Below are 10744 nucleotides of genomic sequence, written 5' to 3'. Positions count from 1 at the left end.
TCTGCTGAACCTTGTCCTCACTGTGAGCCTGACACGAAAGTGTGAGTAAGGCACAAAGAGGGCTGGAGAATAGGGTTCAGCACAAAGGGTCCGTTCCTACCAGGAGTGGGAAGCTCCCACCCTCACTATCATGATGGGGCTCTTGACACAAGCTGCTCTTATAGCAGGCACAGCCAGTTCTGCCTGCTCAGGGTCATGTCTGGGGGGTGGTGGATGTGATATATTCAGGGCTACAGCCAAGGCATGAAGCCTGGCTGGAGAACAAGGGCCTTGCCATTCCTGTCATCCCTCATCTCCCTTCTCCTTTCTGCCTTCCAGACAATTCCTGGTCTTGGATTCCCAAATTTTGTAACTTAAAGGAGTTCAGAAAACGTCACCACAGGCAGTACGAGGAGGCGACCGGGAACATGGTGCACATCAAACAGAAGCTGTACCACAACGGGCACCCCAGCCCACGGCACCTCTGAGGAACGCCTTCCCCTCCAGAGACTGCAGTGAGCTTTTAAAAAGGACTTTGCTCTTCCTCCAGGGGAACAGCTACAGGTTTGCTCCTCTGTGGAAGCCAGCCGAGGACACAATTTTACTCATCCATCCCGTGTGTCCCTGTGGCACACCAGGATGCACAACTAAGCCAGTCCTGGATGCTACGCAGCCAAGACATTGCACTGTGTTCCACATTTTATTGTCAGACTTGTGTATATATGTAAAAAGCAAACAGACACAAAAAAAGAGAAAAGATTTGCATTATACTTCCAACCCCCTTTTCCTGCCATCCACGGCTGTCCTGCACATCCAGCTACCTGACAGGGAATGTCGGCCGAGGGTATGGAGCTGGGACAACATGAAGAAGATGCAGAGTTTCTCATCCAGGAGCTCGAATCCCTCTGTTTCTTTGGTCCTTTGGCTTGGTTTTGCTCTGCTCTGTTTCTTCCCTTGCTAGAATGGCTTGGCTGGGCCCAGGTTTGGAAGGGGACTGCTGCCCACTGGTTGTGAAGGCACAGTCTCCCTTTTGCTTTGGTTCCTGGTTTGGGGAGTTGCTGTGGGGGGAAGGAAGTCCTGGGAATATATAAGTAAGTGATCTGTTGTTTGCATTGCTGTACACTGAAACCTGCCTTAAGCAATCCAAGACATCTTAGTACCAGGGGAACAGTGCTGTAAGGGATCGGTCTGTCTAATGGGGCTGGTGCTGCCTGGTTTCCACCACTTTTATACTGGTGGAACCTGGCTGATGCCAAGTGCTGCTGTTCTTCACCAGTGCTGGAGAGGAGTTGCTCCTGAGACGGGGGAGAAGTGTATTGAGTTGAACAATGTTAGATCTGACTTGCACCCTGACCATACCCCTCTGCTTCACAACCTTGTCTGGAGGAAAGGAGCTGCTCTCCCCTCTTCTTAGGGGGTGAGCCTGAGGCCCTGCTTCATACCAGCCTAGGAATGCTGGCGATGCACTGAGAGGGTCCTGTTACCAGTCTCACTCTTCCTGCACATCAACAACCACCTTCTCCTTGTGTTACTGCTCCGAGCTGAAATAACCTCAGCAGCAGGCTGGGCTTGGCTTGAGGAACACAGAGAGATGTGGGCCTGAAGCTAAACTCATCCGCAGAGCCCAACGTCCCCATAATGGGTGGAATCAAAGTGTGAGGATGCTCTAACATGGTTTTGCCTTTGCTTCCCCTGGTCACAGCTTATGTGGGGGTTTCAGGGTAGCTCTCAAGTGTCTGAAACCAACCTCAACCTCCAGAGACCTCCTTCACTTGCAGTAAGAGATGCTTGAATGTGTTGATAAAGCCCATGTGCACTAGACAGCGTGGTGGTATCTGATTCCTGGAGTAGTCATGTTCTGCTGCAGGAGAGAAGCAAATGCCCCCAGCCTGCATTGCTTTGGCACAGGCTGGGCAGCAGACAGCAGTATCCCTGCTGACTGCGGTGGGAAGAGAGGAATGAGGGAGGGAGATGCTAGCCCCAAGTATTTAAAGTGGTAGCCCTGAATCCCAATCATCTCTCCTTCATTCATCATTCTGTATTGAGTGGGCTTGTGTTTAAATGGGGAAAACATCCAAACCAAAAGGATGATGAATATTACCAGAAACTGCTGTTTTCTTCTGTGGATTCCTTGACTCTGTCAATGGCCTCCTATTGTTTGATTACAATGGCTGTGAAGCGAAAAGGACACCATCACTCCCTGCTCTTTCTCTCCCTTCTTTACCTTCTGTGTCTTGGGTTTGTTTTTCATTCTCTCCTATGCCCAGGATCAGTTATTTACAAGCCCCAAAGCTGGCCAAGAGCCACGCGTACCTGTTTGCCATTCCTACCTTAGCTATTCCCTAGTGCCTCTTGTCTTGGAGCCCCACTTTCTGTCTGGGCCTAAATAATTGCCTGGTCTATACTTACATCTGTCTTGTTCTTCAGGACTTCCCCTGGTTGTAACCTCTGCAGCCACTCTTACTACCTAAAGAGTGACTTCTCCTTGAGCAGCTCCTTTCCAAGGCACAGCCTCGCAACCACCCTCCCTGTGTGAGCTGTGACAATGTGGCCTCATCCTCGAGGGGCACAACCTGCTCCCTTCACTGGAGCGTTGCTCGTGCAGTGCCAGATGAGGTCTGGCCAAGCAGCAGTTCTGTTTGTGATGGCACATCACTGACAGCAAAGCACAGGGATCAGCAAAGCACATACATGTCATGGGCATGTCTTCAGATGGGATGGCATTTTGCAGGGGGGAACATTCCATCATGAGAAGGACAAATCCTGAGTCTCTGGGACTGGTTGTGGGGATAAAAGCACTTTAAATACTCTTTCCACTTGGGGCATCTCACAAGAGAGGCTTAAGGCTGTGGCCTAAACTCAGACTGAATGGAAAGTCTGGTTCTGCCCTGCTCTGGCAACTGACCTTAGCTGAATTATCATTTAATCTGAGATTGCCATGGTTAAGTCAGATCCACACCAGAATTTCAGAGGAACAGGAGGCTCTGGAATAGAGGGAAGAAAATCTTACATGATATTCCCATTGTTTAAGAACAGATTGGATTTAACCTGCTGTGTCAGCAGCTATTACCCTCCTCTTGTTTGCACTTCATCAAAAACTCAACCAAAACATCCTCTCATTGCAATTGGGTTTACTGGGAGTAATTCACTGGTCTTAAATTCAAAGAAACCAGAAATACCCTCATAGGACAAGGTTGTCCCAGCACACACTAAACCAATGGGATAAATCCTGGGGAACTGACCAGGGCTTTGATTCTTATCCTTAACAAATAAGGGACAAAGTTCCTTCCTTTGCAGTCACATCAGGTTCTATTCCTGACCCAAGAGATCTGGTGCATCTTCTGTGCAGGGGGGATGTCAAAAAGCTTAATGGAGATACAAGGTCGGATTGGGTGAGGTGCCTTTTCCTCCAGGTTTAGGAAGCTACTGTAGACGTGACCCTCATCATAGAGATCAGAATATGCCGGTTGGTGGGATGGGATAACCTTGCACACCAAGTAAGGCTGCAGTGATGAGAGGCCAGGTTGGACACAGGGGCTTGGAGCAACCTGGTCCAGCGGAAGGTGTCCCTGCCCGTGGCAGGGGGTTGGAGCTGGAGGAGCTTTAAGGTCCCTTCCAGCACAAATCATTGTGTGATTCCATGAGCTCTCCCTGCAGAGGGACAGCCCAGGTCCCATGTGCCATTTAACCTGTGGTGGTGTGCAGGAGACTCTTGTTCCCAACAGCCAAGTGTCTGCCATGTCTTCTCTTTGGGAAACAAAGCCCATGGAGAAGCAGGAGGTAAAAGAGGCAGCAGCTGTGTTGGGTATAGGAGAACCCCAGTACCAGCATTGCATCCTGCTCTCTCTCTGCTTCACATCAGCACTCCTGCCCCTACCCCGTCCCGCTCGAGGTGTGAGCCTCACCAGCCCTGTCTGATGTGTGGTCTCTTGTTCCTCTGTCCAAGTGAGGCTGCTCCTGTTTCTCGCAGCGCGGTTGTCTCTAGTCTGCTGTTGCACTGTCTCCTGTGCGTGTGTTCGTTTTGCTTTTGTCTGGTTGTGGGGGTGTTTTCTGCCTGTTTAATTGTCTGAGATGTTCTAGTGTTGACTCGTTTGTTGTTCTCTTGCCTCTGATCCAGTCTTCACACACAATCAAAAAGAACATAGATTGAAACAACAACAAACCCCAAACCCAGCAACAACCCCCAGCAAGCAGGGGTTCAGCTGGGGGGAAGTGACTTTGGCATCAGGGAGTTGACACAACAAGGTCAGGACTAGGCAAGCGCATGGTCAGAACCTGGGCAAGAGACAGCACAGGGATGCAAAGCTTCCAGCTGGCAGCTGTGTCTGCAAAGGCAGCTCCATAGGGACAAAGGAGTGGGAAGCGTGCGCCACGTCTCAGCACTCATCCAACCAGATGCTTTGAGGGAGGCTTCTGCAGCCTCGGGTAGTGGAGGGGGGGGTTTGTGCCGCCTCAGGAGGGGCTATTTTTAGAGCAGAGATGGAGCTTAAAACTACATCCAGAGCTGGGATTGGCTTTGGGAACGCTCTCCTGCACGTTTGGTGTGAGGAGCCCAGGTTCGGCTGCCTGCACCCCCAATGGCTGCGTGCTGGTGGCTGGGATGTGCTGCAAAGGAAAGGTGTGGGAAGGCAGGAAGAGAGAAGCAAAGGCTCATGGAATGCATCCTGTCAAGCTCCTTTGTACCAGCACTGCTGAATAAAGCCCTTACCCCTCAGTGAGGCCCCTGAGGGTATCATCATGGAGCTAAACCCATTCCACGCCAGCCTCTTTTCTGTTCCTACCACCTTTCTTCTCCCTCCCAGTCCTGTGCGTGGTCAGTGCGTGTCTGTGTGTTGAGATCCGTGTGTGTCACCACGTGTTCACTGCATGAAGCCCATTCCTCTTCTTTAGAGCCCCCCCTTCATTTGCACTCATGTCTCCCCAGCGGGGTTGCCAGTTTCCATCCCCTCTCCAAGCTGAGCCCTGGGATTTCTGTGAGGGGTGACACCAGCGGGATGGCTCATCCTGCGAGGCACTGAGCACCCGCAGCTCGCAGTGACCGAGGCAGTGGGACCCTTGCAGGGCAGAGCACACAGGTCAGGAACAGGTTTCAATAGTGCTCTGCAGTGGGAATACAAGGACAGAACTTGGGAATGCTGTTTTCCCTCTTTGTAGATCCTTCTTTACTTCGTTCCGCACTCAGATGAAGTTTGCATGCATCAGACAGGAAGAGCTACAACACACGTTGATACTAACAGAGAGGGAGATTACACTCTGCTCCGAGTCTAATCACAGAATAATCTCTCCTGTGGTTGAAAAGCAATAATGGCCAATTTCTCTCATTAAATACACTTGCCCAGGCAGAGGTCACCTGCAGCAGTGTGTGCTGGGGGGTGTCAGTGCTGTGCTGAGGCGAAGGGCAGCAGCAGAGAGCTTGGGGGTGGCGGGAGGCAGTAGGAAAAGCACACTGTGATTTAATTTGGGCCAACGAGCGAGTGTGTTTCAGCCATTCCTTCCCTTTCAGTTGGATGTTTGTACAATAGAGGAACCACTTCAGCTCCGGAACCTTCAGCCCCGTCCTTTGCTGTTTGTCAGTAAAATAGTTTTTTGCATGTTTTGCATCTGAGTGGTTTTTCCAACCCTTTGAGGCGGGTGATGCTCCGGGAGCGGGGCGGGGGGAGGCTGGAGGGGGGCTCAGGGGGAAAGCTGCTCCCAGCCTTGCTCTGTGCGCGCTTTCCCGCAGGTTATGTGACATCCGAGGGCACTGTCCCGGGCTGTCACCTCACTGAGAGCTCAGGGAAGCTCTAAGGTCCAGAACTGATTTTAAAAGAAGTGTTTTGCTGTTAAAACCAGCTCTGGGTGTGAGCTGCCTCCAGAGGGGAGTGTGGCTTCTCCTGCTTATTGGCTGCAACTTATTGCCTGCAAGGGCAAGCGCGAGAGGTGGGTGCAGGAGACCTGGGAGAGGTTGGGCTCATTTCCCATTCTACCAGTACCAAAATGTGCCACCAGGAACCTGTCCTTTAACGTCCTTCATCCTGCTCCTTCCTCCTCTGGAACAGGACCTCACATACACAAACAGAGCAAGTCTGACACTGAGTTGAACTGAGTCCTTATGCACAAAGATGCTGATGTACGAGTGGTTCTGCAAGTCTGGGCACATTCTACTCAGGCTTGGCGACGATGCTGCGTGAAAGCAGAGCAGCAACAACAACCCCAAAGCCAAGCAAAGAACCCCCACAACAAGCGTAATACCCACAGCAGCAGGAGGAGAGAGAGAAAAGCGCCCAGGCAGCAAGGCAGGGAGCTGTTGTCATGGAACTGATTGGTGGCTGCAGGCACTGGCATCTCAGATTATGTCTGGAGGTGAAAAATGGCCAGCAAGAGAGACAGACGATCTGATGTGCTGAGGTGAGAACAGTGGGAGGGAGGGCAGAGCCCGGGGACTCCTCTGAGCCACCCGCGTGCTGCTCCCCTTACAAAACTAATAATGTCACGTAGGCTGGTGATGCTGCAGGAGCTTCATTGCAGGAGACGCCACGTATCAGGAGGTATCACCTTGGGTAAGGCTGAGCTGCCTCGAGAAATCAAGGGAACGAGAAGGAAAAGGACTGGCCCGGTTCATTCAAAGCAAGATCTGACCCTACCTGTCCTTCACCATGCGCCCAATCTGCTGTCGGAGCTGGAGAGGAAGAGACAAAGGGTAAAGCTTCCTGGTGGCACTTACTGAGCACCCAGTTGATTGAAGTCCTTTGGTTCCTCTTCTGCTGCAGCTCAGATGGGCGAACTTTGCCTTATCCCGATGCCTGAGTGAATCCTGAGGTCCAGCAGAGCACCAGGAGCCTGGGAAGCACTGACTGAGGGATGCTCATCACGAGAGGCCTGGAGGCTGCAGGAGAAGCAGGGTGGGGAGGGGTGTCCCCTGGCAGAGGACGTGCAGACCTGGCAGGCTGCTCACCAGGGAACACGGAGACAAGCACCCACAGGACATTGCAAACTCTGGCATGTTCTTGTTGGGATCCCTCCAAGAGAGCCCCATCGCTCCCATCCAGGTGCCAGCAGCACTCAGTCACCTGAGAGGATGGGCTGCCTTCCATCAGCAAAGAGCCTCCTGGTGCAGCCAGGGCAGAATGCACAAATACATCAAATCTGCCACTTTTTGCATGAAAAACCACAAAGGGAGAACAATAACGTTGTAATAAAATGGGAACAGCCTCAGACAGTGGATGATAAAAGAATCGGAGTGTTTCTTCTCCATCCAAAACACAAACACAGGTTGACAATGCACAGTGGAACTTCCCTCCCAGTGTATCACATTCAGAAGTAAATACTCCAGTGATGGCACCAGAGGATGGAGAGATGCTCGTGCTGCAAACCTGCCCAGAGCGCAGCGGCAGTGGCAGGGACGGGCGGATGGGTCACTTGCTCATCCCTCTGCTCCGAGATCTGCTCTCCAACAGAAAACGCTGTTTCAATAAGGTGCTATTAGCTCATAACTCAGCGGGTGCCATGGAGAGAACCTCAGCCCGGGGCTGCTCCCCTCCATCCCTGCGTGGAGCGTTACCAAGCCCCGCTCTGGGTGCCACCTCCACAGGGACATCATTCATCCCGTGGGCTGACAGCAAAGCGAACGTGCTGGGGAGGCTGGGAGGGGTGTCAGGGCCCTGCTGAAACCTGTGCTGAGGCAGGAGCTGAGCTGCCTTTTCTCTCCTGCCCTGCTGAGGTCCACACGAGCCGCGGCGCTGACAGCGACCGGCAGAGCCATTCACAGGGTGTAACATCCCCCAGCGAGAGCGGCAGGATTCGGAGCTGGCTTCATCAGCCCAACATGGTGTGAAGGAAGGAGGAGTAGAGGGAGAACGGACATAGAACTTCATTTCCCGTCACCATTAAGAGAAGCAGCACGTTGAAGCCTGACATCTACAGTAGTTCCAGGCCGCAGAAGTGCAGGCGCATCAGCTACGCATGTTCCCAACATCACCCATGCCACTAACCAGAGCACAAGGATGTTGAGCTCCAACAATGGGATTATTTGGCTGGAACCTATCCCACCAGCTCCCAAAACACTGACAGGGAAGAAATGGCATCAGCTTGTACAAGCAGAACCTTGTGCTACTCAGAGCAGTGAGAAGAGATGGAAACGACTGGGTTGGAGGATTGGACCCAAGGAGAACAAGTTGTCCACATCACCTCTGTGTCACCTTCATCACTGGGGTTTGAGAAGTGATGTACCCATAGTACTGGGCTGGTGCAAACAGACTGCAGGGGTAGAAGTGATGGGGGACTTCCAGGCATTGCATTAATAGGGGTGTCTCTGGGGGGACAGGGAGATGAGGCTGCTCTGGCGAGGAGGAGGCGACTCGCTGCGTTTCAGACACAGAGATGCTGTCACAGCCTGCAGAGAGGAGGAAAAAAGTGAGCCCTGAAGTGCTCCACTCCTGGGATTTCAACCAGCACCGGGGCTGCTCCGAGCCTGCGGCACAAAGCGTGAGGAACACGGACGTGCAGAGCTCCAAGCAGCTGATTGAGGATTCTGAGGGTGAAGGGAGGTCGAGACACACAGGAGCAGTCCTGTGTAGTAAAGAGGCCTGTTCCTAGGAGTAAGTTCCAAGTATAAAGCATAGAAACATCTCTGCTTATCCCTCCCCCACTTTTTAAAGGGAAATAAAGAAAACAGGTTTCATTCAGGAGAGAGCATCGTCCCCCGGGATGCCCAAGATGTGGAAAGAACTTTGCCCCTTGGGATACAAACAGCACCAGCTACTGAGCATCTCATCATGCACCAGAACCACCAAAGCATCCGCGTGTCCCCAGAAGCACCCGTGTGTCTGTCGTCAACACACACGCTCCTTCCCATCGCGGGAGGCCCGTGCAGCAGAGCTCGGGTGAGGACAGAGACATTCATCCTTACGAGTGGCCATTAAAAGCCCTTGAAGCCTCAGTGAAGAGCACTTCTGTCCCCGAGGGCAGCCCCTGCTCCCGCTGTGCTCCCTGACGGAGCGCCCTTGGAGCTCATTGTGGTCCCAGAGCAGCCGCTCAGCCCTGCTGCCCAGCGCCGCGGGACGAGCCCCGCGCTCCCTCTGCTTCCACGCAGGGACCTGCTGCAGCGTGAAAGAGGAATCGGATGGAGCAGCTGAGCAGGATGCCCTTTCCCAGCAGCAGAAGCACAGGGGAAGGAGAAGACACCTTTCCCCTCCCTCCAGCTCCTTTTGTGCTCATGGAGATGATTATGGAAGAGAAGGGAAAGGTATGAAGGTGTACGGCACAACCGGAGATTTCAACCACGTGAAATCAGGCTGCTCCCTCACCTAAAGCCTTAGGAAGGGGGGCTTAGCAGGGAGAGGCTCTGCTTCCCTCCCTTCCACCTCTTGGGGCTCAACAGCAATATAATTCCAGTAAGATCTCGATAGGAAAGGGGAAGCCGAGAATCCCATAGTACCTCAGGGGACTAAGGGACACCACCACCTCGGCTGATGGGGAGGGGGACAAAATGGCATTCCAGTTCGTTTCGGTCGTTCGGACACGCAGCACCCACTGGGGGATGCTCGGCCTTAACAAAGGAGCAGCTTCTAAAACGCACCTTCAAATTCTCCGCTGGCATCCAGGGAGAACTTCAGGGAACTGTTTGGAGAGAAGATGGTGGCCCAAGACAGCGACTCTTTGCAGCCTCACGGGTTGTTCCATTCCTGGTGCCCCCAAGGCTGCCGGTTGTGAGGACCCTGGTGACCGGCCCCGTCCTGCTCCCAGGCTCAGGGTGCATCTCCCAGAGCTCTGTACCAGCCACCAGGGAACGGGCAGAGCAGAGGCTGCTGCCGTCGGCTCCTGTTGGAGGAGAACACCTCAGCAGGGCACCCAAGGGCGCAGATCTGGGTCAGGCAAATGTGTGTGCACAGGGTGGTTACAGGGGTGCTCAGAGCTCAGCTCCAGTTCAAACTCACACGCAGAGCAAACGGCACCCGGCCCAGGCTTGTGCACGACCCGATGCTGGCACGTTTCTGTCGCTCCAGAAACGCAGCAGGACCCGCGCAGCACGAGCAGCCTGACGGCAGCACCAAGCCCCCCCCACGTCCCTCTGTTCGGACCATGCTGGAGATGGGGACACCAGGCTCCCAGTGAGCTGTGCACACCCCCCTCCTTCCAGAGACATCCTTACATAGGGACAAAGCGCCCAGGGCTGCTCTCAGCCTGGCTCTGGCAGCAAGGACCAAGCAAACAGCATCGGGGCTGTTGTCCTGAGCAGTGGCAAGTGCCAGTTGCCACCCTCCAGGAGACCCAAGCCCAGGGAAGGCAGAAAGGCAGCAGCCCGGCCCCAGCAGGAGTAGCCCCATCCCAAGGGATCAGCCAACCCACTGCACAGCTCCCGCAGCTCCTGTTGACTCCGAGTTAACCAGGTGCAGTGTGAACCCCCCAAATACATCTCTGTAACACAAAGTGTGTCCCAAGTCTGTGAAGGGGCAACAAGAAGAGAGCGAGGAGCGATGCCACAGAGATGTGAGCATGGAGGTGGGTCATGGGCAGGGAGAAACAGCTCTGCTGGAGCCTAACCCTGCAACGTTCAATGTATGGGAGAACAGGCTGGACACATCCCGGGTTCCCACAGGCCCACGGCACTGGGACACTCCACAACAGCATCAAGTGGCTGAAGAGGTTTGGAGTCTGGGACAGGACACTCAGACTAACAGTCACTGGTATTTCAGCAAGGGGGTCCTTTAATACAGTTGCTTCTGCCTTATTGAAACCAGTTTGTTCCCTGGTGCACTTCAGAGCCAGGGATCAGAGGCAGGGCCCC

General features: G+C 53.6%; 1 protein-coding gene across 1 annotated transcript in view; it reads left to right on the top strand.

Annotated features, from left to right (window-relative positions):
- The window catches only part of TMEM240 (transmembrane protein 240), a 14010-nt gene extending 13543 nt beyond the window's left edge, over positions 1 to 467 (top strand). Inside the window, exon 4 of the mRNA XM_010010812.1 lies at positions 319 to 467. Within this exon, the coding sequence (XP_010009114.1) occupies positions 319 to 467 (149 nt within the window). The remainder of the gene's footprint in view (positions 1 to 318) is intronic.
- The last annotated feature ends 10277 nt before the right edge of the window (positions 468 to 10744 follow it).

Source organism: Nestor notabilis, unplaced genomic scaffold (assembly GCF_000696875.1).
Source record: "Nestor notabilis isolate BGI_N333 unplaced genomic scaffold, ASM69687v1 scaffold13083, whole genome shotgun sequence".
NCBI classification, from domain to species: domain Eukaryota; kingdom Metazoa; phylum Chordata; class Aves; order Psittaciformes; family Psittacidae; genus Nestor; species Nestor notabilis.
The sequence above is the reverse complement of the archived record's forward strand: the minus strand, read 5'-3'. Positions and strand labels throughout refer to the sequence as shown.